This window comes from Setaria viridis, chromosome 5, assembly GCF_005286985.2.
Source record: "Setaria viridis chromosome 5, Setaria_viridis_v4.0, whole genome shotgun sequence".
Taxonomy (NCBI): Eukaryota; Viridiplantae; Streptophyta; class Magnoliopsida; order Poales; family Poaceae; genus Setaria; species Setaria viridis.
This window is the reverse complement of record NC_048267.2, coordinates 44,981,788-45,008,584: the sequence shown is the minus strand read 5'-3', so window position 1 is coordinate 45,008,584 and position 26,797 is coordinate 44,981,788. Positions and strand designations below refer to the sequence as shown.

Sequence of the window (26,797 nt, the reverse complement as noted above, 5' to 3'; positions counted from 1 at the left end):
TTCTATATTTTTCTCCAACCGAGTGCTCTTACCTTCTGTTCATGGCAAACACAGTACTAAATCAGCCCAAGAAATGTTGTTAGGAATGCTAGACCATTAACGAACTCTAAAAATGCTAGACTATTAACATTCATCTTTGAACTTAAATTTCCAATAAAGAGAAGAATAATGAAGCACCTTCCGTCAGGAAAATTTGTAGGTGCTCATTCCTCCTAAAGAGCCACTAGAGATTTTTTTTATAGGATTAAAATCCTTTGAAATTTATCTGTTTATTCAATTTAGAACATGACGCACAAGCGACTACTTTAGCTTACTGACACGGCGGCGGAGGCTACGTACACGGGTGGAGCAATGAGACGAAGTCGACCTGCGTGGCAGTTTGGCTATTTGATAGAACCCTCAGAAAGCAGGACAACATTGCTCACCATTCTGATGGCGACAAAAGAAATGGATTCGTGATATGGAGTACTGTGGCGGACGTGGTGAGGCCCCCGCGCGTGGTGTTTCTTCGAGGCGACGAGAGCGAGGTAGAGTCCAACGGCGGATGTTGCGAGACCCCCGCACATTTGTGTTATTGTGGTGGCGACTGCGAGGCAGCCTGCGAGAGGTCCAGATCTGATGGTTTCACTCTGTTGGGTGGAGTGTAGTGTTGCAGTGGCACTACGGCGAAGGATCCCGCATAGCGGTGACCTTCTTGGTGCGGTGCAATCTGTTTCTCTCGGTTCTTGTCAACACGGGGTCACGCCTGAAGGTTGCGGCGATTGTTGGTGGATGCCACGATAAGGTTTCGGTCCGGCTGTCGTTATCAAGTGGAGTGGTGGGGTCGTGTTGATATCCCAATCAGACCGATCGAGTTTGGCGGTTTCAAGTTGAGTGGTTACCCATATGTTAATGTTCCAATCAAACCGGGTGAGTCTAACTGGCTATGGCCTCCCCGGCTGTAATTTTGTATTTTTCTACTGTACCAATAGAAAATTGCTCTTGCGGTTTTTTAAAAAAATCTAGAACAAACATGATCCAGAACGAGGAGACAGTGACACGGCAGCACTGCGCGCTGCCGTTGTGGGCGTCAGCGGTTGCCGAGTCGATGCAGGCCTCGCTGGAGGCGCAGTCCACATGTCCCCCGCCGCTTCCGCGCCGGTCTTCTTCTCCCACCTTCCCCGCCCCCTCCTCGCCCCTCCCCCAATGCTCTCCACTCTTCTCCTTCGCCACCGCCTCACCGCCGCCGCCGCCGCCTCGTCGACCCGCTCGCCTCTCCGCATCCTCGCCTCTTCCTCCGCCATGTCGTCATCCGCCTCCTCGTCCTCGCCCCACGGCGGGCGGAAGCCGAACAGCCTCGCCGCCGAGCACAGCCCCTACCTGCTGCAGCACGCGCACAACCCGGTGAGGACTGCCCTTCTGTTCGTGCGTTAGTAGCTTAGTGAGTATTCAGTTCTCGCTTCGCTTAATTTTATTTGCTTGGCGCAGGTTGATTGGTATCCCTGGGGGGACGAGGCTTTCGAGAAGGCTCGCGCCAAGGACGTCCCCATCTTCCTCTCAAGTATGAACTCTCCTGATGCAATTGGCTTCGAACTGTTGTAGGCTTATAGCTGCGTCGTGCACTAATGTGTGTGTGACATGATAAATTGTTCCATATAACCGTGGAATGATGGTGTTGTCAAGAGAAAGTTAAGCTAAAATGTTGCCGAATTCGTCAAATTAATTTCAGCCAAACCAAAATGTTCTTTGTTTAACATTCTTATTTTGCTTCATGGAAAACATGGATGTACCCGTGAAGTTGGCTATAGCACATGCCATTGGTGAGTCTTTATTATCTCTATATTTCTTTTGATGGCAACTTGGCGTTATGCATTTTGCTATTTATGACTCGTGCTCTACATTCCTATATGCTCGATGTTAACTTCAGTTTCTGTTAACTTTTTGGGGGCTGAATTCCAAAGGTGTCATGTAATGGAGGTGGAGTCCTTTGAGAATGAGGAAGTGGCAAAGTTGCTGAATGATTGGTTTGTTAGCATCAAGGTACTGCATTGCTGATATTGGATCCCTAAACATTTATTTGGTTTGATCTCACTTGTTACCTCTCTTTGGTGTGTGGAAGTTACACACATGCAATGTGACCATACTGCTTTGTTTCTGATTATTAGTTTTGACAGGTTGACCGTGAAGAACGCCCAGATGTTGATAAGGTAAGCTGCTTTTGGTGTTCCTGTGCATCGGATCCGTTTCTAGGGAAGTTGCAATTCCCTTTTTACCCTTATTTGTGTGCTCAGCTGAAAAAGGGTGTTTATTTGGGTGCCACACTGGGTTATTTGTTGACCATAACCTCACATATTTTTAGGTATATATGACATATGTATCAGCACTACATGGTGGTGGTGGTTGGCCTTTGAGTGTTTTTTTGTCACCCAATTTGAAACCATTGATGGGTGGTACGTACTTTCCACCAGATGATAAGTATGGAAGACCAGGCTTCAAGACTGTACTGAGGTATCGGCTGAAGTGCATAGTTGCTGGAGTTCTGAAGTTATTACTGCAGGAGCTTAACTTCTGATTGTTTGCTGCATAACTTCTCTTCAGGAAGGTCAAGGAAGCCTGGGAAACTAAACGTGACGCGCTCGAGCGGACAGGAAATCTGGTCATCGAACAACTTAGGGATGCATTATCTGCAAAGGCTAACTCTCAAGATCTGCCAAATGATCTGGCTGTTGTTTCTGTAGATGAATGTGTTGAAAAGGTTTGAAAAGAACTTGATTATATATTATTTTGCACCACCATAGTGATACATTCTCAACTACCAGCAAGATTGGCAAATTGGTGTAACTATATACAGCTACAAAACCATATCTCCTCCAGGATGCTGAGTCCTAGGTCCTGATTTCCATTGTTTATTAAGCTACCAAAAATCCTTACTATTCTAACTTCAGATGAGTGTCCAGTCTCCAGTGTGGAGCTTCTAAGACTTAATGTGGATAATTTAAAACTTGTTCTCGCAGTTACGTGTTCCGAAGGAACTAAAACAATTTGGTATGTAGATATGTCTTTACAGCATGCTTGAGTATGGTGTCGACTAATTCTCATGTTTTACTTGGTCAGTTTATGGACATGATTTTGTTGTCTTGAGTGGATGAATTTCAGGATTAGAATTCAAATATAAAAGTACTGAAAGTTGCCCCCGTCACCATGTATCTTTGAAGCAGCCAAACCAGCCACGACGAGTGCTGCTTTTTTAATGCATTTGTAACAATATTGCTAAACAATGTTATTAACATAGTTCTGCTTATAAAGACAATTTGAAAACCATGGATTTACATTGACAACCTGCTCTCTTCCTTACCAGATTTTCACCTTATATCCTTGCAGTTGACGAGCAGTTACGATCCAAAATTTGGTGGATTTGGCTCTGCACCCAAATTTCCAAGACCTGTTGAAGATTATATAATGCTCTATAAATTTCGTAAACACATGGAGGCTGGAAAGGAGAGTGAAGCCCATAACATAAAGAAGATGGTAACTCACACATTGGACTGTATGGCAAGAGGTGGAGTTCATGACCATGTCGGAGGTGGCTTTCACAGATATAGTGTGGATGAATGCTGGCATGGTAAGTTGGCTCTGAGCTCAATGAGAAATTTCTTCAGGAATTTGCAGAACTCTCCTCTCACGTGTCCTCTTCACATTCAGTTCCACATTTTGAGAAGATGTTGTACGACCAGGGACAGATAGTAAATGTATACTTGGATACATTTCTGATTACGGGAGATGAGTATTATTCTACAGTTGCACGCGACATACTTGATTACTTGAGGAGAGACATGATAGGAAAAGAAGGTGAAATCTTCTCAGCAGAAGATGCTGACAGTGCAGAATATGAGGGTGCTCCAAGAAAAAAGGAAGGGGCTTTTTATGTGTGGACCAGTAATGAGGTACATCTATGTGAATTTGTCATCTACTTTTGAACATAATGTGTACTTCTGATCACTCCCTAGAAAATGGGCCAATGGTTTAAACTGTCATACCGTTATCAAGATCACATGAAGCCCGCATGCCAAGCTTGAGTTCATCTGTGGAATTTTACACTTTTTACTGGCATTGCTTTGGACTTGATTTGCACATGTTCAAGCTCTTCACACCTAGTTGCATTCAGTTAGATGACCATTGTGGTCACTATTGTCTGTTTAGTATTTAAGTTTATTTTATGTTTCAGAATACGATAATTACTCCTAATATCATTTCAGGCAAACTGCACTCGATTTTTCTATTTTTAATTTTGATTTTTAATGTTTTGATGTAAAATTCATAATATATATAAAATTTTGCAAGATGGGACCAAAAAATGGGTTCCCAGGCTTGGGGGATTCTAAAGCCTCATTGATACCTGCTTGTTGATATGTGTCATTTCTTGAATATCCACATAATATATCCTGTTCTCTTCATTGGCTTAGAACTTGTTTCATGCTTAACATGTGCCTGTTTACAAAGATCGAGGACACACTTGGGGAGAACTCAGAGCTGTTCAAGAATCATTACTATGTTAAATCATCTGGAAATTGTGATCTTTCACCAATGAGTGATCCCCACAATGAGTTCAAAGGTAAAAATGTGCTGATTGAAAGAAAACCAACTTCTTTGATGGCATCAAAGTCTGGGAGGTCTCTTGATGAATATTCTCAAATCCTGGGGGTTTGTCGGCAGAAGTTGTTTGATATCAGGTCTAAAAGGCCAAGACCTCATTTGGATGACAAGGTTCTCTTTACCTGTCTGTCACATCTCATTTTAATCTGTCTACAATCTACTGACTACAATTAGTTTTAGGTTATTGTTTCATGGAATGGACTAGCAATATCTGCTTTTGCAAGGGCTTCAAAAATTCTGAAATCAGGACCAACTGGAACCAGATTCAATTTCCCAGTAACTGGATGCAATGTAAGGTTTTACACTTCTTCCTCCGGATAATGCATCCCATCATCTTTCATTCACAGTCTTACTGTAGTAATACTTATGTACATAATCAATATGGTATGACCTCCAGGAGTACTCATTTCGCTCTTGCCATGTGTTATAATATCTTCCCTTGTTCAAACTGATCCATGGCATCCATGATAGTATTTCAGAAATATTATGTGGGAAGTGACTCTGGTGCACCTTACTTGTGAAAGGAAGTAGAATGATGTTGTGTATCATATTGGAACCAGTTATTCTCTTTATTGCTTCATATTCGGTTCTTTGCCATTTCATGTGTATAGGATGAAAATGTGTCAGGAGAAATTTGTCTTCTTAAGCTGCACACCACAATGTTACTTACTCAAAGTCTCCAACTATAGCTATGAGCACCTGAATTTGTTTCTTGACAAATTATATTTCTGGAAATTTTTGCAGCCAGTTGAATATCTTGAAGTTGCAGAAAAGGCAGCGAACTTTATAAAGGTAAAACTTTATGATGCAAGCTCAAAAAGGCTGCATCATAGCTATCGCAATGGGCCATCAAAAGCACCAGGATTTTTAGATGATTATGCCTTCCTGATCAATGGCTTGCTGGATCTCTACGAGTTTGGTGGAAAGATAGAGTGGCTTCTGTGGGCTGTCCAACTGCAAGTCACTCAGGCAATTTAATTGTACTCGTTAAACACTTCAGTGTTGTATCTTCGCTTTTTGAATCCATACATTACATCATGTAGAGTCATAACTTTTGGCATCTGTAGGATGAGTTGTTTTTGGACAAACAAGGAGGTGGCTATTTTAATACTCCTGGAGAGGACCCTTCCGTTCTCTTGCGTGTTAAAGAGGATTATGATGGTGCAGAGCCCTCTGGTAACTCAGTTGCAGCGATCAACTTGATCAGATTATCCAGTATATTTGATGCAGCGAAATCTACTGGTTACAAGCTCAATGTTGAGCATCTCTTGGTATGTGGTTATTTTATGCTTAGGCTACATTCTAGTAGCAGCCGGGTGTCAGGCACTATGTTCCAATGTCTCATAGTAATTGTCATTTCCTAGTATATATGATTCTTTTTACTAGAAGATAACAATGATAGGATGGGGAATTTTCATTTGTTGATGACATGTTTTGTGGATACAGTTTATCCTATTGAAATAGATGCCAATATTAGAACTTCTTTCTAACATGAGGCTTGGTTAGTATGCATTGTGAAACAGGGAACTATGTATTATGGTTTCATTTCGGCCTCGTGTTTTAAACAAAATAATGTAGCTTAACGACATAAGAGTTCCAAAATGCTTCTACATACAAGCCGTCATGCTTCGAGCCATATATCTTTGAACAACATATTTGCTTATGTTTGTTGTTTGCAATTGCTGCTTCGCAGGCGGTCTTCGAGACAAGACTACGGCAACTTAGTATAGCACTGCCTTTGATGTGTTGCGCAGCAGACATGCTCTCTGTTCCATCAAGGAAGCAGGTTGTGTTGGTGGGGGAGAAAGGATCTGCAGAATTCCAGGACATGGTAGCAGCTGCATTTTCGTCATATGATCCGAATAGAACAGTGAGTAACGATTGTTCTGTGGTCCTATTGTTTCGTTTTGGTTACTGTCCGCTAATCATGCCTATATCACGGGGCATTCGTGCCATAGCCGTTGCTGCATTTCCTTCTCTTTACAAACAAGGACCTAATGTCGATTGGGCCAGGTAGTCAATTTATTTGACCATTTTGCATATCTGATTCATGAAGTCGATGTGTTTGTTATTCCTTCAAATCTATAGTCTTCGACGCATAATTTTTGGTAGCTAGTCATATCATTCTCACTTTGGGCACCTTATTGTTGGACCAGGTAATCCAAATCGATCCCAGGAACGCAGAAGAAATGGAATTCTGGGACTGCAACAACGCAAACATCGCGCAAATGGCACGGAGCGGTCCTCCGGAGAAGCCAGCCGTGGCGCACGTGTGCCAGGACTTCAAATGCAGCCCGCCCGTGACCTCTCCGGAGGCGCTCCGCGAGCTGCTGAACAAGACACTGGCCGCTGCAAGTTCAGCTGCCTGAGGCGCCTTCCTTCCTGCTGCAAAGCGCAAACCCGTGTGCATATTTACTTGCATGAAAAGTCGTTTGGACCCTCTGGAAGTCTTCGCAGCTGTATAACGATGTTCCCAATAAAGCACGTAATGAAATGCTTTCGTTTTAATCGCTTCTTGAGTCAACAGTTTCTTTTATGTTAAATTTCAAATGTACCAAAAAATATTACCACCACCGCGAAAATAGCAAGACAATGCAGTTACGATAGAGAAAGCAGACCGTAAGATAATGCATATTTCCATTACATAGCTCTAAGAAAAATTACAGAGCATGCATGTAAATACACAAAACGAAAACTTAGCGTAACTCGCACCATTCTGATAGTTTATTTAGACGAAATAATATTAACAAGGAAAGTCTGCCTTCATCTCTACAAGCTGAAACTAGAAGCACATGAGGATGCAGCAACTCCTGTCCCAGAAAACACAAGCCTGAACTTCAGATCAAAAGCTGCAGGTAGCACTGAAAAGAAAACGAAACGAGTTAGGTTGGAAGATTATATAAGTTTATCAAATGCCCCTGCACAATAATTCCCACGAAATACCTTACCCACTTGCGCCTACGTACAAATGAGAAGCATCTACAACTCAAAACATTTTAGATTTAGCACAAAACTCACCATGCTTTGTCGCAACCAGGTTATCCACATGGAACTTGGCAATGGGCACAAGGCTAAACATGGTAGATCATGCCCACTTCTATCAGACTAATGTGCGGAATGTGCAGTGTGACCGATGGACCTCTGCAGTTCTTCCGGAGGAAAGAGTAGCCAACATCAATAGCAAACTTCTTCAGGAAACTCGAGCTCCTCCTAGCTTTGATATAAGAATGCCCCATGATGTATGCCACCCCAGCATGTTTTGCTTCCACAAGTGCCATGAGCTCATCTTTCACTTGCTGGCCCATGTCGTCATCCTCTGGCACCTCAAAGCGAACACGGCGGCGCCGGCTTACATTTGGGGATTCTTGCTCGTAAGAGGATTGCAAACTTCGAAGGCTCTCTGATTTGCTGCTCCTCGTAGTCATGGAGTCAGCTAGGCCATTGAAATCTCTCATAGTCAATGGAGTGCCGGCGTCATCAGTGGTTGTTATGACTGCCATCCTTCCTTCATTAGCGATATCATAACTTGCCGAAGAAGAAGCATCCTCAGCTTCCATCATAACAAACTTTGCAATACCCATAACTAACATGTTCTCAAAATTGTCATCATCTCTCTGCACATCTTTGTAGCCGTATCTAACAATGCAACGGTACATCCGATATTCTTTAGGTCCAATCCTACCCACAAGGTATCGCTCATCTGGCGAAACATATGGCACTGGCACTGACTTCACGCAGAGAAAGACTAGGACTTCATGGAAAGCAGGGAGATTAGTGACAAAATGTGAGAAGATGGAGGGTACACCAGTCACCAGCTCTGTATAAATCAATCCAATACCAGGAACCCGAACTATGCCAAGGCTTGGACCCAGAGACAGGATCGATCTCATTGATACTTTGTTCTGTAGGTCAAACTGGTACTTCCTCCTTAACCCATAGTGCCAGATGTACATGACAGACATGAATATGAAAGCAAGCACAAGAGGCACCCATCCTCCTTGAGGAACCTTCATGAGAGATGAGGAAAGATATACAGCTTCAATGGATCCAAAGAAAACCAGGAAAATTAGGGCAAATATTATGTTCCTTTGCCAAACAAAGATGACGATCAATGCCATCAAGAATGTAGTAACAAGCATAACAGTCATGCATGCAATACCTGGAAACACAGAAAAACAACACCGCTTAGACTCCCAGTATATGAGAATGCTGGGAAAAAAATTAAAAAGAAGCTTGTGAATCGATGCCAAAAGCTTACCATAAGCATTGCCGATAAGAGTAGTGTCACGGAAAGAAACCGTGACAGCTACGCAAAGCACCATAAGGATCCAATTTATTTCTGGAATATATATCTGCCCATAGATCCACCTTGATGTGTGGACAACCTTCACTCGTGGGAAACATCCCAAAGCATGGCACTGTTTCACAATGGAGAACGTTGCCGAAATCACAGCTTGGCTACCAACAACTGCAGCGAGTGTGGCCACCACAAATACAGGCCAAAATACAGGTTCTGCATGACATTACAAACTTAAATTACACTGTTCCCAGGAAAAGAGAAGGTGGGGTGGGGTGAAGAGGGAAGAGATGCAAACCTGGAATAGTATCATAAAAACCTGTCGGCATGTGAAAGGTGTTCTTCGATAGAAATGCAGCATGACCCATATATTGTAGTATAAGGCATGGATATATGACGGTAACGAAAGCCACCTGAAGCCAAGGAGAGAACAATGGTACACTTGAACATTCTTTCTATTTCAGAAAAGGGGGCATGGTTCAACCAAACATAAGTTGTAGCCTTGTAGGTACAAACAAGATAGGCAATTAAAATCTACTCCCTCCGTCCCAAATTACTATTCATTTTGGCTTTTCTAGATACATAGCTTTTGATATATCCCCCAATTAACTAGGCTGGCTCCTTTTGGGTTTCTCATATGTCTCAAATATGCAGGTTATATCCATTTCAAATGAGCCTATTGAACATATTTGTTTCACATATACTTTGTTTTGTACATTAACTTTGCTGCTGTTCTTACAATGAAACATATAGATTATCTGGATTATTTTTCATGTCTGCTTCACCATGCAACAGAACACTTCACCACCAAATAGAATTACAGAACAAAAAAAATATCCAGAAAAAGGTATGTATGTTTTCCAGTGGAAAGAGTAACAGGCAGAGGATCATACTAATTCAACATTTCAACTTACCCTGACAGATGCACTCGTAAAGTGGCCAAGGTCAGCAAACATTGCTTCACTGCCTGAAAAGTGGAAAGTAGAGCTGGGGATTAATTCCTAACTGTCATCCAGGTTACAAAAAACATTAAAGACAAACATGATACACCACCCCACTGTAGGGTTGGTAGCAACTAACCTGTCATTGAAAGAAGAATCCCTCCTAAAGAAATCCAGCCATCTTTACCAGTCTTCCTAAAAAACTTAACCATATAATATGGAGAGAGAGCTTGATATATATTTGGGTTCCAATGAAGTATGTTGTATAAACCAATTCCACCAATGGAAAACAGCCAGATGATGACAATTGGTGCAAACATGAATGCAACCTTCTGAGTACCTCGGTGTTGCAAGGCAAATAGACCAACCAATACAATGCACGAAAGGAGAACTACAGAACCTGGATAGGAAACAGATTGCATGTGAAGCACAGTAGGATCAAATTTTGAAGTAAATTGGTCTTTCAGAAAAGCATGGCAGAGAATCTCAATATATGCGATAATAAAAGGTAATCTTTGGAAAAAGCCACAGAGATATAGAGGGGACCACAGAGATATAGAGGGGACAAGAGGTATGTGACTTTTAGTTCATCCACTCATGTTCTATGATAATATGTCCAAAATATGCGTAGTTCTATGATAAGGGTTCTAAGAAGTGCAGTTTTGTGATAATTTTGAGCACCTAAGTATAGGTCTTTTAAATTTAATCTTTATTTATGAAGGAAATTTACATCATGCTGTAAAATTTGCAGCCGCTAGTACTACCACAACAGCCACATCCACATGTGAATTTTATATTGTTGCATCAAGGAGTTATGAATTCACAGAGATGATTGTTACTTACGGTGCTCTAAACCAGTAGCTCGAACTTGTAATCCGGACATAGATGACAGGACTGCAAGGAATGAGCAAGCAGAATGAAGCATGATAAATATACAGATAAGGTTGATAATTGCAGTTTTGCACAGCATGAGTGGTAATGAAATAGATTAGAGTATCCACCTGATATTGCTGGGGTAAGAACACCATCACCGATCACCATGCTAGCACCACACAAAACTACGAGAAGCAGCACAGTTCTCACTTTTTTGTGCTTCTCTAGAAACCTTCTTAGCCAAGGTGCAGATCCATTGCGAGGAGCAAACCCATTTCTGTAGTATGAAGATAGTTCCTCATCGGCTGCTTGTTGATTTGGAAGCAAGCTAAGTTTTGCATGCCTGCAAAGCAGTGAATACAATGCAAATGGTCCACCTACAAAAGTGATTATTTGTTTGTCGTCAAGTGACCAAAGATAAAACTACCAAAAAAAGCCTTGTTTCATAAGCAAGTATGAAAAGATTTTCTGGAACACTTTATCTGGATGATAATATAATCTTAGCCTTGCTAACATAATGTTGCTAGTCAACTATAAACCATATACTTGTTGAACTACAACAAAGTAATTCCAGACATTTCATTTCCAAGAAAAGTAATGCCAGACATAAAAAGATAGAGAGTTTGTTTAGCAAGGGATTTATACGCACCTTCGCCATTATCATCAGCACTCAAGACAATAGTGACATACTTCAGCAAAGGAATAAGAGTGAATGTCCAAAATATGAGGGAGAGTACACCGAATACTGTCTCTTCATCTTGGTATTGGCGGAGCTTTCCAGAGAATGTACTTTTATAAACGTAGAGAGGTGATGTGCTTAGGTCCCCATAAACAACACCAAAGCTCTGGTAAGCTAGAAGTAATAGATTCATGTAGTACTGCCTCCGCTGAAAATGCATTGCAGAACAGCTACCGTTGTTAGAAACTAACTTTGCAGTGGGGCGGAATAATTCTGCACACATTCGAAAGCAGTGCTCTAAAGTATCAAAACATTCATTAATCATCATGTAACCGAAAAATGAACAAGGAGAGTGATTCATATACATGCAGCTAAGAGAATTGTTTATGTAAATATGGCCATCTATTGAAACTTAACATGAGTGATCCCCGATTCAAATCGTGAAAGCTGGCTACGTTCCTGCTCCGTCATTGTCGCCGCAACAGGACCGAAACGCCGAAACCGAATTTGTGGCGGAGGGAAATTCACCAAGAGTCGAAAGTGGCCTTCAGATTCGAACCCCGGGGAGGGATGAATCGGAGAGAGATCTTCCGTAGAAGGCGCGCAATCCCTGATCCCGATCCCCCACCGAATCCCCTAAATCTCACCCCTCCAAGGAAATCCCAACCGCAACCAAACCACCAGGCGAGCTCCGATTCATGCCCAGCCCAACCAGCACCAACAACAACAGGCAAGCGACAGCGCGAAGGTTATGAAGAGCTACATCACGGGCAATGAGAGGCGTCCCCTACCGGCAGCTGGTCGGCGCCGACGACGCCGGCCTCGGCGTCCATCGATTCGAGCGGCGGCGCGCGGCGTCCGGCCGGGGGTAGGCGCGGCTCGGTCACGTCACGTCACGCAGGGGAGAGGAGGCGGCGGAGGAAGAGGGGGGCTCTCGCATGATTGATCCATTTATTGTTATGCTACCGTGCAATTACACCCTCATTTTTCCTTATTCACGATTGGACCATTTTATTTTTTTTGTTTGCTCGCGGATGATAATATTTGCGAGGGACGTTTTCGCTAAAAAAAATCTGAGGAAAACGATCAGATCAGATAGCGAGATGGAACGAGAGAGAGAGAGAGAGATCAGAGATGCGCGTGTTGGTTTTGGTTTGTTGCGGGCAAGTGGCCAGCCGGTGATCTCGATATCGATTGCGTCAGCAGACCAGCACGTGAAGATGAAGTGACGGAAGCCGCGTCGGAGGCGAGAGGATCGGCTGCTGTCCCCGGCCTCGCAGCCAAAGATAAGATCGAGACAGCTCTGCTGTTCTCTGCAAAATTCGATGGGCGGAGAACGAAGGAGCTCCAAAGCAGTGGTTGCTTTCTCCACCCGTTCTTGGTGGCGTTCGATGTTTTGAGATGGACAATGGAGCCTGGCCACTCAATGATTCACAGGTTTATACGAGTTCAAAGGGATCGATCAGACGATCAGGTTGAAATGAGCGCCCGGTAAATAGAATAGAAATAGAAATGCAAAAACAAATTATTTTTTCCATTCTAGGGGATGGATTGCTTGCGACGGCCCAGGGCCGCGAGTCCTCCTAACTAAGCTGGCAGGGCCCAATCCATCGACACTCCTCGAGCCTGTTAACGAGGTCACTAAATCGAGCCCATAATATAGATTAAATAGGCTTATGGGCCATAACAGTTGCACAAAAATATAACACGATGCAGACAGCAGCACCCGGGCACTGCAGCTAAGATCGAATGAGTGTCTTTGAAAACTTTTGTTCCAGATGCTTGCACAAAACCAAAAGCAGATGAGTCATGATCCACCGATAGCCTTAATCATCTCGGGATATTCCTTATTGAATCCCAATCCCATACTCATACTGTCTGAGGCTTCGGAATCGGTAAACAACTCACTGACCAACCGCTCAAAGTGCCTCTTCATCTTGCGTCAGAAAAGGCACGAATCATGCAGCAGCAGCAGCGACCATCACGAAGCAAATGAGATAGGCAGAGCTAAAGCGCACTGCCATCCGGTAGCTATGAGCACCCCCTTTTCTTTTATTTTCTTTTTTGGAAATTTCTAGAGCCTGGAAAGGGAATGGAGCACGACCAGCGAATCTGGTTGGGTGATGAATTGCTCGGAGAGGACGAGAGATTCCAAGTCAAGCTTGCCGGCTTCAGCCTGATCATCCTTGATGCGACGCCACTGGAGAGTGCCATGGCTGTGACTTCTCACACCGGCACAAAATCTCCGAATCTTGTTTGTGCGGGTGTTCCTGAACGATACACATTCTTATCAGTGAGGTCCTATTGCCATGCCTGTTGTCTTCAAGAGTGGCGTCCGAATATATGCTGTCAAAATGTCAAGGGAAAATTAGACCGGACTGCGATCGCACTGTCGTCGCTTGCACTGCATTGGCTGCAAAAACTCAAAAAGAGAAGGGCCGCGGACCACCCACGGTTAGAAAATTTTGCTGTGAGTCATCGAATGGGAAATTGTTAGGTACAATTACAAATTCCAATTGTTTGCCATAGGAAACCGCAGCAATTGTAACATTAATTTTCCTTATTTGAGGAGGGAAGAGACTTTTCCATTGGGAATTCAAGCTTAGGTCAATAAGTTATTGCAGGCTTGCCACTTGCAAGTTGCAAGATGCCAATAGAATCGTCACTCAAGTGGTATTCTTGCACAAAAAAACAAACAAACGAGGGACTACTTTTACAATGTACAAATGATGCTCTTTGACAACTTTGTTCAACTCCACATATTTGTACATAAGCATATTAGTCCTGATCAAGTATTATTCTTTATATTTTTAAGCTGCAGCAAGCTAGAACCATAATCCACCAATTCTATCTCAATCTCGTAAAAGAAGGATCACTGGAGGCTTGTTTGAGCCCCAGGTTTACCAACTGACGAACCAACCGCCCAAAGTGTTTCGCCTTGCGTCACAAAAGTCACAAATCATGTAGCAGCAACGACTATCACGAAGCAAATCGGCTGAGCTAAAGCGCACTGCCACCCGCTAAGCTATGAGAACATCCACTGCACGCATATGCTCCCTTTTTTCCTTCTGGAAATTTCGAGAGAGAGAGAGAGAGAGAGCATAAAAAGTGAAGGGCACAAAGGGGACAGAGAGAGCTATGTTTCATCGCCTCTCCTGTATCCGCTCAAGTCAAGCTTGCCGGCTTGATCCTCAACCTCTGATCATTGGCATATACCACTGGTCAGTCGGTGGACAGTGCTGTGGCTGTGACTTCACCAGCACAGATTCTCTGAATCTTGTGTTCTTGTTTCTGAACGAATAACATCCATCATTGGATTGCTGATGCCGCTTGCCATCACTGAACTCACATGCATGTGGCGCAACGCTGCACCGGTGGCGCCATGATGGTATGGTATGAACAGTGCGGCAAAGTGATCGATCACAGTTCACAGATGGCAGAGATGCATGGAGAGACTGGTAGGCCAGGCCCAGTGCAACCTTCTCTCCTTCCACTAAGCTAGTGACCAAGTTGATGATCAAGGAAGGACAAACAAATCATTCTACTTGCCAATAAAATTGGACGGCTACGGCAAATCTTGGTCCCCCTATATATATAGCCACTTCCCAGAAAGATACCAATGCGCAAGACCATCGATCTTTATCTGCAAGGAAGATCTTTGTTGGAGCATATGCCATGGCTGCGGCTGAGATCAAGATAGGCCAGGTCGATGACGTCCAGGAGCTGCACCGGACGGGCCAGGGAACGGTGCCGGATCGCTACATCAGGGACGGGGACGACCGGCCGGGCGGCGACAACGTCTGCGCCCTCGCGCACATCCCGGTGATCGACGTCGGCGAGCTCCCGCGCGGCGACGAGCTGAACAAGCTCAGGCTCGCCTGCGAGGAGTGGGGCTTCTTCCAGGTAATTACTAATAATTCTCTGTTTTTAATTTAGAGATAAACTAGCTAGGTTGTAGGTAGCTTGATTAGCTAGGTGATAATGGCATATATTTTGTGTGCGTGTGCAGGTTGTGAACCATGGCATCGAGGGAGAGCTGCTGGACGAGATGGAGAAGCTGACGAGGGAGTTCTTCATGCTGCCGCTGGAGGAGAAGGAGAAGTACCCGATGGCGCCGGGAGGCATCCAGGGCTACGGCCACGCCTTCGTCTTCTCCGAGGACCAGAAGCTGGACTGGTGCAACATGCTGGCGCTGGGCGTGGAGCCCGCCTTCATCCGGCAGCCGAAGCTGTGGCCGACGACCCCGGCCAGGTTCAAGGACACCCTGGAGAGGTACTCCGTCGAGGTCAGGTCCCTATGCCAGCGGCTGCTCGCCCACATCGCCGAGACGCTGGGGCTCGCGCCGGCCACGTTCCGCGACATGTTCGGCGAGGCGGTGCAGGCGGTGCGGATGAACTTCTACCCGCCGTGCCCGGCGCCGGAGCTGGTGCTGGGGCTCAGCGCGCACTCTGACGGCAGCGCCGTCACCGTGCTCCAGCAGGACATGTCCTGCGCCGGCCTGCAGGTGTTCAGGGGCGGCGCATGGGTGCCCGTCCACCCCATCCGCCACGCCCTCGTCATCAACATCGGCGACTCGCTCGAGGCAAGTGAGATCGTTCGCGTTGGTTTGATTCAGTCTGAGGCTGCGCATGGCCATGGCTGACGGATCAAGCTAGCTGCATGTTGCAGGTCCTGACGAACGGCAGGTACAAGAGCGTGGAACACCGGGCGGTGACGAACGGCGAGCGGGACCGGCTGTCGGTGGTGACGTTCTACGCGCCGGCCTACGACGTCGAGCTGGGCCCGCTGCCGGAGTTCGTGTCCGACGAGGCGCCGTGTCGGTACCGGAGGTTCAACCACGGAGAGTACAGCCGCCACTACGTCACCAGCCGGCTCGAGGGCAAGAAGACGCTCGAGTTCGCCAAGATCGATCAGACCAAGGCTGCTCCTGAAGAACCCTGTAGTTGCCTATAGCTAATTTGGTGAAGTTGCCTCTAGCTGTGCTTGGAAATTGCAGGCAGACGATCAAAGTCCTGATGAACTACTTCTCTCAGTACTCCTGAGTATGCTGTATTCCTGAAGTACGCAGTGTCGTATGCTGTATTCCCTTTCTTCTTATCTCAAAAGAAAAGGCACTGTACTGTACGTGTACAGTATTTGTCTCGAAACTGTGCGACACGTGTCTGATCTCTTACTAGTAGGTTGAAAGTATGCAGCTTTTGGCTTATGCTATATAAAGCTGATTTTACGTCAAAGTACCGGTCGAGAAGAGATACCTTGAACGCGAGCCGCGAGGTGCAGAAGATAATGGGAACAGTACAAAAAGGCATGAGAATTAGGCCAATTAGCACTTCTGCAAAAGCTTGTAATCATCCTCCAAACCCAATGTTCTTTCTTCCACGATAAGGGACCAGGGAGAGAAAAGGTTAGGGCAACACGATACACGCTGAGTGTAGAATATGGGCACGTTTAGATAATCACAAGAAACCAACAGAATACGGTAACCCATGTTGCAGGCCATGAAACTGGCTTCAGAGTAGAACAGTAACTTCAGGATGCAATACCAACTGCACAGCTGTCCCAGAACGAAAATGCATTTGGGGGGTCAACTGCACCAGAGATCACAGCAATCAGTAATCAAAGGCGAGAAAGCAGTATCAACTCAATTCATCGAAAAGGCAAACTAGACAAGCCTTCTCAACCAAGGAGATGAAAACAGGCACACAAAAGCGCGCACAACAGTTCCCTGCTAGCATCCCAATTCTCAAGCATTTGCAACAATCACTCGCGTAGTACACAAGTCAGAAAAAACGAGCATCCTCATCACAAGAATCAACCATCATGTACATTTCCAATGGTGTTGATTTTGCAGAATGACGCGGATGATAAGGTGAGGGAGCCGTAACTCTTAGTTGAGCTCAGAGCCCTAGATCCTGGGAACCACGAATAGCATCTGTATAATCACAACTGAATCTCACCATCCAGATCAGCGGCCAAATCTGCTAGTACCAAATCAACAAGCTCCACACTGGGAGCTGGGTAGCTTTGAGCTATACCAAAATCAAGCTGCACCAATAGTTGTACTTCATGCAGGCCATGTTCTAAAACTCTACTGTATGTAAGCTGGGTCATGGTAGATGTTAGGAGAAGTTGCCTTTCTACTCCACTCAATTGAACGAATTGCTGTCTGAGCCACCAAGTGTCAAACTACTGCATCTGCCAAGCAGTTCCTCCTCAACAGTCTGTATGGGTGAAGGATGGGGTCAGATGCAAGCTGGTGAAAAACAAATAATTACCAGGGAGTGCAATTGGGTTTACCTTGTATGTTTGAAGCAAAAGCTGACCACCAATTTGTTTCTCACTTGCATAACTGTCGTAAGTTTCCATCAATGGAGCATTAACAGCCTGCAACGAGAGTAGAATCATGAAATTACCTCATGCCTATTGCATGCATGCAATACACAGGATTTCATTCCTAGGCAACAGCAGATTTCGTTTTTCCAATTCTAACACTTTTGCAGTTTTTCTGGTAGCCAAGTGCAGAGAGCACATAAATTGGGAAATGCACAAGGAACCTTAGGATACTTTCATTTTGTTGGTACCATTAGTACAGAATTGCAAGTGGGCAGGAAATACTTGTCCAAAATCAATGTTCCTTGAGGAAATTCCCTATTTGACACTAGAAGATAACGTAAGTCCCTCTGTGGCCCTAGGCTCACATCAGAGGGGAAAATCTGTCTTTTCACATCGCATTCAACGGTGTTTGAATCTCAAACTCACAGCAGTGTCATAGGAGAAATTGTTAAACTCAGTGTCATATAAAGAAGGAAAAGATTTTCAGGGCCATAGAGGGAATTATGTTATTTCCTAGTGTCAAATAGGGAATTTTATCAATTTCCTTGCCCACATGCAAGTCTAGGCAAGGTTGGGCAAGGAAACCAAACACATCAACAACAATGGATAACCTATACCAACCCAATATGAGTACCAACAGAAGCAAGTGGGACAAATACTGTTAAAGTGGCAACAGAATACCTGCAAACAAAGATCTATGCTTTCATCCCTTGAAATGTTCAGATAGTAAGCCAGTCTATTGGTTTCCTTTTCCATGCTTTCCTGAACCTATAGACAGCATGTATCAACAATGTTAAGAAACCACGAAATACAGTGTCATTGACTCATAAAATATTAGAAATATATTGACCTTAGAAAGGTAATCTGGCAGAGAGTACTGCATAATCCATTCAGAACTTCTCATCGAGTAGTAGGCATATGTGTCTTCAAGAACAGCATTTTGCATTAATGTTTTGACTTCAGAACGACATATGCCATGCATAACATCCAGAAAGCCCGAATCCATCGTACTTCCATCACGTTCTTGTCGGATCTGCCATCAATTATTTGCTATGTACAGAAGGAATGCACTTGGAATGAAACAAAAGACAACTATCTAACAATTACCAGAGTAAGAAGAGCAGTTCTTGCTTCATCACTGAAGTAGGAAAAGACCTAGCGAATGGCAAAGGACATAAAACAAGTTGCAGGCACAGAAGTGGGTAAGCGCTTCATCTTCACAAACAACAGGAAATGGGGAAGCAATTAAATCCGTTGCATGTTACTCACTGGACCAAAGAAAGAAGTAGCAGCAGTGTCGCTAAGTGATGGTAGTTTGTACTGCTCCACATAGCAGCGGTCCAAATAGCTAAAGAAGCCAATTACACATCTAACCATGATGGCGTAGTTTGACCACATTTTCACAAGCTCTCTAAAAAAGTAGTCATTTTGCTTGTGCATGAGATGCGGCAGAATCTAATACACAAGCAAACAATTAAAAAATGTCAAGCAAGGGGGAACAGAAACAGATATCCGAAGCTAAACTAAATTGACTTGGTAAGCATGTTACGCACACAAATATATGAAGAAATTATGCATATCTAAAGTGGGGTATTTTGATAAAAATGGTATTGTAGTGGTTCTAAATAAAAGCATGGAAACTGCAGTAACGACTACTGCATTAAAAATGACATTACGGTGGTCCTATGTTAAAGAAAGGAAACAGCAGTGCAACATCTCCTCCTTCCTTTGTTTCTCTCTGATCCATATATATTGCATTTGTAAGTTGTAACAAACTACTATTTTCATTTTATCAATGAAATTTAAGGTAGCGGGCTCCCCTCCTGAATTCCTAAAAAAGGCAGTATGTTTTGTTATGTTGGTACATTGCTGTCCAAATAAACACAAAAATTAGATGATGCTTTGAATGATGGTAGTCCATTACTACGCTCACCTTATTTACTACCATAAATAGCAGAATTAGCACATGCCTATTTTACACAATATAACACAACCATGAAAGTGTATGTGCTTTTGTTGCTAAGGCAAGAAAGTACATGATGTTTTTTGCAGCAATTCCTGCTGGTGTCAGCTCACGAGTTGCCTCAAATGAAGCCAAAGAAACAATAAAGAAAAGAAGCTAAATACTGCCAGTAATAAATATTCAAAAAATAGTCCAGAATTCCAGATGCATATCTAAGTTTAACTTTCTCTTGGCAGCAAGACTCTGGTCTAACTGCTTCAGGCCTAAAAATAATACTATCAAAGATTCATTATAGGGTGTTAACTAAGGACAAATATAGCAACAGTGCAGAAATTGCCATGAAATAGCTCTGACAACACACATCACAAGGTTCCATACACTGAGGCAAAGAGATGGAAAGGAAAGAACTGCACCCACAGTGGTCCCTTTTCAGATATATGACTCCATTCATCCCTTTTCAGCATTAGAAGTCAGCATGCTCAATTCTAGAAATATGTTGCCTCAACTATAGAAGATTATACAGTAGAAAGCAAAAATAAATAATGTACCATTGCACGGACACAATCTGCAAGCGTTGTCTTGAAACCATTGTACATTTCATGACAGTAATGTTGTTTCTGCACAGCCATCCTGTAAGAACAACTGGGAAAATCGAAGACCAAATGACAAGCTGCAACTTTATGTAAAACATGGATAATAATAAAGGTATGTACTGCATCATGAAGCGATAGAAGCATACTCATAGTAGTTCATGTACTCAGCCACGGTAGGCCTTGTGCTAGTGCACTCCAAAATCTTTGAGCACTTTACAATCCCCTGTTCCAGGACCTTCCAGCCTTCCTCAAAGCTTAGGTGGCTGCTCATTTTGCTGCTTTGCTCTCACACTGAACTGCAGTTGTAAAATATTGTATAAGAAGGAACTTTTTTGGAGATCCGATGATAGAAGAAGCAAAAATAGGATTTGCTGTTACACAAGTGCTTCTGGAATACATGCATTTAGCATTGCAGCTGTAAGTCTATATCAATCAAACATTTACACAAGATACTGTAAACTTCAATGTGAATATTTTGTACATACAAGCCTATTTATATCGCGCAGCCAAAAAATATATATTTATATCCAGATTCAGCTGTTAAAAGTTAAAACAATCACCTCAAACAAATACAACCTGTGTAAGCATTAAAGAAGACTAACTCCCAGGCTTCAAGATAAATTAGCATACATTACCAACTTACCATAACACGGTATAGTGTAAAGCTGTTGAGATTAACATATTGATGCAATCGGAAAAAAAAATGATGTTACAGCCATCACAAGGTACTAGTCAAGGCATATCCTGACAACAGATTGGTTAACACAATTTTTTGCTGAAACTTCAAGGGAGGTCACAGAAAAAAAAAACTCAAGAAACTTCAAGAAATAAAAACTCTAGCTGAAAAACAGTATAGCTACAACTAAAAATGGGTTACACATACGAGAGAAAGCAAGTAACAAATAGGCAAGCAAATCAACCCAACAAGCATGCGCACAGTCATGAACAAACCCTTTAGGTGGATTCTCACCACATCTCACGGAACAGATTGGTTCGGTTTCAGTCCATTCATATTCTTAGAAAATGACAAGTACAGAATTTTGGGGAAAACCAAAACCATCCAGCCAGCAGATTAGTAGTGCGGCGAGCAGTAGGGCAACTGAAATTCTCGAAAAACTAAATAAGCATTCACGAAATATCGCAGCAGCACATGCCCTGAACCAGCGACAGCGATTTCTGAGCACATCATTCCCTGCATTGGTCACATGTAAACAATCGAAGCAGATGCGGACTTAATCGGGACAGAGGAATTGGGGGGCTGTTCAATCGAAACCCCTAAATTTTCAGAAAATAAACCGCAGGCGCACCATGGGTATGTTGATTTCGCGCGCTCAGGAAGAACCTAATCTACCCATGGGTGGATCGAAGAGTACCGCGCGCAGCAAAGCAATACATGGCTAACCGGCCGACGAGACGGAGGGATTTCGATGTGATCGCTCGCGGCCGCAGCGACGGAAAAGGTTGGGGGAAAAGCGAAACCAAGCGAGCAATCGATCGGTTTTGGCGGGGGGAGGAGGGGACGAGGAGCAGGAGGGGGGACGGCTACTACCCACGGATGTAGAGGCGCTGGTGAGGATCGCGTGCTCCACCCCGACGCCGGCCGTCGCCTGCTCTCTCTCGGCCGCCACGCGCGCAGTGGACAGCGGCGGCGGATGGGGTGTGAGGGGTTTTGAAGGGATTTCTTCTCTCTCTTCCGCTCTGTCGCTTCTCGCTGTTGTTATGCTGTGCCGAAAAGGCGGAAAAGGCTCAGTAGTGCGGCCCGGGAAGGAGGGGGACTCGGCGGGGGCAGCGGCGTAGTTTATTGCCAACGTAAATCAGACGGAAGAATCAATTATTTTCGAACGCTTTTCGTTCGAATTCTAAAATCAAATGCAGCATACAATACTGTAAACTGCTGTCGAAAATCAAAATTAATAGTTTTAATAAATTCAAAGAGCAGCTATGTTCACTTTTTTTGTTCTCTGGGAAAAGGTAAAAGCGAAACGGAGTCCTTTCCATGGTCCATATGGCCCATGAAGGCTTTTGGGCCCAATACCCTTTGGAGCCTAGTGGCCGAAGGTTTTGAGTGGGCTGAATTCATTTGGAGCCTATTGGCATATCCTCCCAGTTTCTTTTTCCAATAATTTCTTTCTTTCTTCGAAATTGGATGACGCCAGCTAGTAAGTCAACTGTTTTCTTTTTTCAGGAAAAGCTGGCAAGTGACTCGGAATTTGTCTCATGATTTGTCCGGGGATTTTAAGCAGATCTGAATTAATCTGCACAGCTATGCCACTGCATGGCTCTACAATCTAATTGCCACTTTTATCTAAGGGGTCTTTTTGAATGTTTCAGCTTAAAATGCAGTAAAATTTCCAGTTCTTTTTTATGCTGATATATCGGTCAGCACTCATCAAAACTATAAAAATGCAATGGCATGACATGCATTGGGATGTGCACCATATAAATCATGGCTTGCATGGACATGCAGAAGAAAGCCTCGTTCAAAAAACAAAGAGGACCATAAAAGGGCACAAGGAAACTGGAATCAGTAGGGGCCTGTCTCAATTAACATCCGGGATTCAAGTTCTTGAAAAGAAAGCTTAGCTTGCTGTTTGTAGAAATCAGCATCGCCCATCGTCCAACCCTTCTGCCAGTGGAAGTCTATCACTACTGTCTACTGACTGTTCTGTCATTGTCAGCTTCACCACTAAGCCCTTGTTTACTTCCCAAGTTGGGAGGTGCCAAATTGGCATTTTGCCATAAATGCGACACTGTAGCGTTTCGTTTGTATTTGTGAATTATTGTCCAAATATTGACTAATTAGGCTCAAAAGATTCGTCTCGCAAAGTACAATAAAACTGTGCAATTAGTTTTTGATTTCGTCTACATTTAGTACTCCATGCATGTACCGCAAGTTTGATGTGATGAGGAATCTTCTTTTTGCATAGTGTCAAAGTTATGAGTTTGGAGGGAAGTAAACAAGGGCTAAATAAATACTACTCCTGCTAGCAGAAAACCTACAGAAAAATTTGCAACTCACCCACCTAGGCTTTTGGGCCCATTACTCTTTGGCTAGGCCTGCTGCTGAGCGCTGGGTGGGCTGAATTCACTTGTCAATGTGGAATCACACTAACCAGTTTATCATCCTCCCTCTTTCTTTCTTTTCTTTTCGTGTTTTTTTTTTTTTGACGTGTGTGTTTGGAATCTGATGACGTACGCCAGCTCGTAAGCCTCACGTGGTCTCATCATGGTTCGTCAGGGGATTAAGCAGATCTGAACCAATCTGCACAGCCATGTCACTGCAATGGCTGTCCAATCGATCCTTTAATTTGACAGGCCGCTGCAGAGATTTCACTTTTCACCGGCAGTTCCTCTGATTCAGTTGTGTGTTACCAGCCTCTGCCAGCGTCCATCTGCCGATCATTATTCAGAGCGCAGCATCTCTTCACTTCTTCAGCAGCTTGGTACATTGAGCCGTTGAGCAACTTGTGCTTGCTGTTTGTTGCTGGCCGGCTTGCTGCTCCCATGCATCCTGGACGCTGAAACTGTAGTCAGCGGAGCGTCTAAGACTAATCAGAAATTTGTCTATTCATGGGAGAAGAGAAATCTTGTGTGAAAATTATTAATGAAACCGTGCGTAGTGGAGCGCGTGCTTTTTTTGTTCGGCGCCAATGAAATGGATTGATTGCTGACTTGGTGATGAGGCTGCTGAACCCGATGGATTGATGGAGACAGAGGCACACAGGTGTCGGGCCTGTTGCAAGTCGCCAGCGCAGCCGGGCCGTGTGGACTCACGCATTTGTCGGCGAATTCCTGCTGGTCTGCATGCGCGCGACCGGCGTCCTATGGGGGTTTCAGGAGATCAGAATTCAGAAGGGGAGGGGGAAAAAAAAAGGTTGCAGTTGCAGGCGATAGTGCCGCGGCAGGAGCGGCAGCGGCAGGCCTGCGTCGTCGTCAATCGTTCCGTCACCTGCTTCATGCTATGCACGCCGCGTCAGATGGAGCATGTGCCCATGTTCCGCGGATGCCTCCACCTAGGTTTCTACGACGAGGATGAGTCGTCGCCGCCGGGACCCCGGCCTGGCGTTGCCAAGAACTCCATGATCTCGAGCTAGTGACCACGGATCGATTCAGTCATCATGCATACTGACGACACAGAGAAAGTACGCATACCGGGGGACTACTCCATGCCATACCACCCATGCATGAGCCATGCGAGCTTTCTCACAGTATGATCTTGTAGAGTAGAGTAGATCCATAATAATCCAGCCATGTAAATGTGAATACAGTATACTAGTATCCCGTACGTGCCTAGGTCGTCGTTGTCCCAGTCCCAGGAGCCTCTCAGCTGTGCATGTGATCGAACGACAAAATGTCGGCACCTCCACTGGACCATCTCACGCGAACGCTATGAGCGCACTAAGGCACTGTAAATTCATCCGATGCAGTAGGAAAGACAGCTTTGCTGTCGCCGTGGGGTTCGATCCATCATTCCTGAGCCACGTACTACACACTAGCTCGCGCGGCTGGCTCAGCTCCGATCCGCCGGAAGTTAATCGCCACACTAACTGCTCCGGGGCCGGCCGGCCGGCCGGGCACGACCGGAAGCCCCCAGCTAATCTTTTCGACCGATATGACGACGCGCGCACACCCCGCGGCGGCTGCGCCGCGCGATGCGCGTGTTGCCACTGTGCAGCTACAGCGAAATTAGCCCAGATCGAGGTCGATGCAAGCAGGCTGTGCATGAGTTTGCAGCGTCAAATGTCAATCAGTCAATAGTTTGGACAGTGCAGGCTCGTGTTTTGTGTGTTGCTCGATCTCTATCACCAGATGAGAGACTGCCTTTTCTCCTACATATACCAACATACTTGGAACGTCTCTTCTTTTTTCCCATGATGACAAAATCTCGACGTACATTATGAAGTTATTACTACTGTTAGAAACTAACCCTCTTTTTTTTTCAACTCAAATTTTAAGCTACTGCCAAACAATACAGCTTACACCCTCAAGTGCTCGACTAAACTACCACTAGTATTTAGAAATGTGCCGGAGCTAAAAAACACTTGCTCACCATACATGCATGAACCCTCCCGGAAAGCAGGCCCGGCAATCAATCAAAAATAAGAAATGGAAATGATGCAACACCTGCATGTGATGTGCCAGTGCTTTCACGAAGATTAACCAACCGGATCTGCCGATTCTCTTACACTTTTGTAAGCGTGGTCCGGTCAAATACAATTGAAGAGCAGCTCACTACCGTCTTCGCTACTTGACAGATGGACTACCAAATTGCCTATGGTTGGGTACGGATGCAAACAAACCACACACCTGACACCAACAGACTCTGTCGTCTATCTTTGCGCGCGCGCCCATTTCTTTTCTTGCTTTAATTTCCTCTTCTTTTTTAATTTGCTGCTGGTCCACCATTTGGATTCAGCATACAATTAACTTGTTGCAGGGATCTTAATTACCTGCTGGAATCTCTAGCTCCGATCCTAATTCAGGTCTCCCAACAGCACACAAACGGCCTCACCAGCATTATTCTCGATCAGCCTGCATATATATATATGCGCTTGCAAGCTGAATTCATTTGTTCTTAGCTTCTTCTTGTTGCTACTGCTGTTGGTAGCAGCACAGTATTATATGTTGATTCTTTCGTTTTGTTTTCGATCCCTGCATACAAGCACGGTTAGGTTATGACATCTAATGCGACTTGAGAACCATATTATTGGTTAATTTAGACTAGTTAGGTGTGTGCCGGCATCATGGGTTAGTTAATATTTTTTCTAGCCACAAGCATGATTGAGACTTAATTGAACACAGCACTTGATCTCAGCATATAGAAGCTAAGAAGGGATCTAAAGTCCAATAACCTATTTTAGCTTAATCTGAATTCCTCCAGGGGATGGAGATTCCTTCATAATTCAAGTTTGTAGTATATGTATTCGTCGTTGGAATCCGGCCGGAGAGTTCAACAACTCATGTATGGTCCCTAGGTGGTGCACTGCACCCCTTCCCAATCCCAGCTGTTGGAATTGGCTTTGATGCAAACAAAAAGATCGAGAGGGGGGCTTGCTTCAAAATCAAAAAACAAAAGGTACAGCAGATATCGAGGAGCCCAAGGTGAGTGCACGGCTGGAACCGGGTCCACGTGGACCACACCGGGCACCGACACATGTGCACTTGCCCTGCGCTGGCTTCTCCGATTGGTTCGTTCTGCATGCATCGGAGACTGTGTACTGTTTGTCTGTACGGGTCATTTTTTTACCGCTGAAATTATCCGCAATGCTGGCTTCCCGCCCGCGATCCATGGCCTCTTGCCTCCTCGGGAGAGGGTAACGGAGGATTAAACTGCACCTGCAACAGGAGATGGGATCAGAGAATCCGCAAATTTTTAGGAGGAAATCCAAATGCAACAAATCAATCCGGAAACGGAAGACAGAGAATGAGAGAATGAAGAATACTCAACAAAAATTGCGTACCTCAACCAGGTCTAAGACCGGACAA

At 44.4% G+C, this 26,797-nt stretch overlaps 4 protein-coding genes across 5 annotated transcripts; 2 read left to right on the top strand and 2 right to left on the bottom strand.

Moving 5' to 3' along the window:
* Nucleotides 1-1,158: 1,158 nt before the first annotated feature.
* Nucleotides 1,159-7,140, top strand: LOC117854969 (uncharacterized). Its single transcript, XM_034737237.2, has 15 exons — nucleotides 1,159-1,383; nucleotides 1,468-1,540; nucleotides 1,778-1,799; nucleotides 1,941-2,019; nucleotides 2,154-2,186; nucleotides 2,339-2,487; nucleotides 2,578-2,734; nucleotides 3,361-3,601; nucleotides 3,682-3,923; nucleotides 4,480-4,743; nucleotides 4,813-4,923; nucleotides 5,377-5,601; nucleotides 5,700-5,903; nucleotides 6,326-6,502; nucleotides 6,789-7,140. The coding sequence occupies exons 1-15, from the start codon at nucleotides 1,186-1,188 to the stop codon at nucleotides 6,999-7,001; spliced, it is 2,388 nt and encodes a 795-aa protein (XP_034593128.2). The 5' UTR covers nucleotides 1,159-1,185; the 3' UTR covers nucleotides 7,002-7,140.
* A 112-nt stretch (nucleotides 7,141-7,252) lies between these two features.
* Nucleotides 7,253-12,373, bottom strand: LOC117854971 (probable potassium transporter 2). Of its 2 annotated transcripts, none has more exons than XM_034737240.2 (10): nucleotides 12,214-12,373; nucleotides 11,393-11,630; nucleotides 10,872-11,120; nucleotides 10,714-10,764; nucleotides 10,010-10,270; nucleotides 9,844-9,896; nucleotides 9,228-9,342; nucleotides 8,891-9,145; nucleotides 7,651-8,791; nucleotides 7,253-7,493 (listed from the first exon to the last, which is right to left on the bottom strand). In XM_034737240.2, exons 1-9 carry the CDS (start codon nucleotides 12,253-12,255, stop codon nucleotides 7,704-7,706), a joined length of 2,352 nt encoding a protein of 783 aa, XP_034593131.1. In that variant the 5' UTR covers nucleotides 12,256-12,373; the 3' UTR covers nucleotides 7,253-7,493; nucleotides 7,651-7,703. The 2 variants fall into 2 exon arrangements, with proteins under 2 accessions (XP_034593131.1, XP_034593130.1); XM_034737239.2 differs by lacking the exon at nucleotides 12,214-12,373 and adding an exon at nucleotides 11,840-12,087.
* A 2,491-nt stretch (nucleotides 12,374-14,864) lies between these two features.
* On the top strand, nucleotides 14,865-16,569 carry LOC117857605 (protein LATERAL BRANCHING OXIDOREDUCTASE 1). Its single transcript, XM_034740359.2, has 3 exons — nucleotides 14,865-15,325; nucleotides 15,432-16,004; nucleotides 16,091-16,569. The coding sequence occupies exons 1-3, from the start codon at nucleotides 15,098-15,100 to the stop codon at nucleotides 16,373-16,375; spliced, it is 1,086 nt and encodes a 361-aa protein (XP_034596250.1). The 5' UTR covers nucleotides 14,865-15,097; the 3' UTR covers nucleotides 16,376-16,569.
* Nucleotides 16,570-17,035: 466 nt separating this feature from the next.
* On the bottom strand, nucleotides 17,036-22,042 carry LOC117857606 (cullin-1-like). The gene is made up of 9 exons (XM_072294060.1): nucleotides 21,861-22,042; nucleotides 20,458-20,607; nucleotides 20,267-20,360; nucleotides 19,025-19,210; nucleotides 18,863-18,910; nucleotides 18,606-18,788; nucleotides 18,437-18,523; nucleotides 17,720-17,806; nucleotides 17,036-17,643 (listed from the first exon to the last, which is right to left on the bottom strand). The coding sequence occupies exons 2-9, from the start codon at nucleotides 20,580-20,582 to the stop codon at nucleotides 17,569-17,571; spliced, it is 885 nt and encodes a 294-aa protein (XP_072150161.1). The 5' UTR covers nucleotides 20,583-20,607; nucleotides 21,861-22,042; the 3' UTR covers nucleotides 17,036-17,568.
* Nucleotides 22,043-26,797: the final 4,755 nt, after the last annotated feature.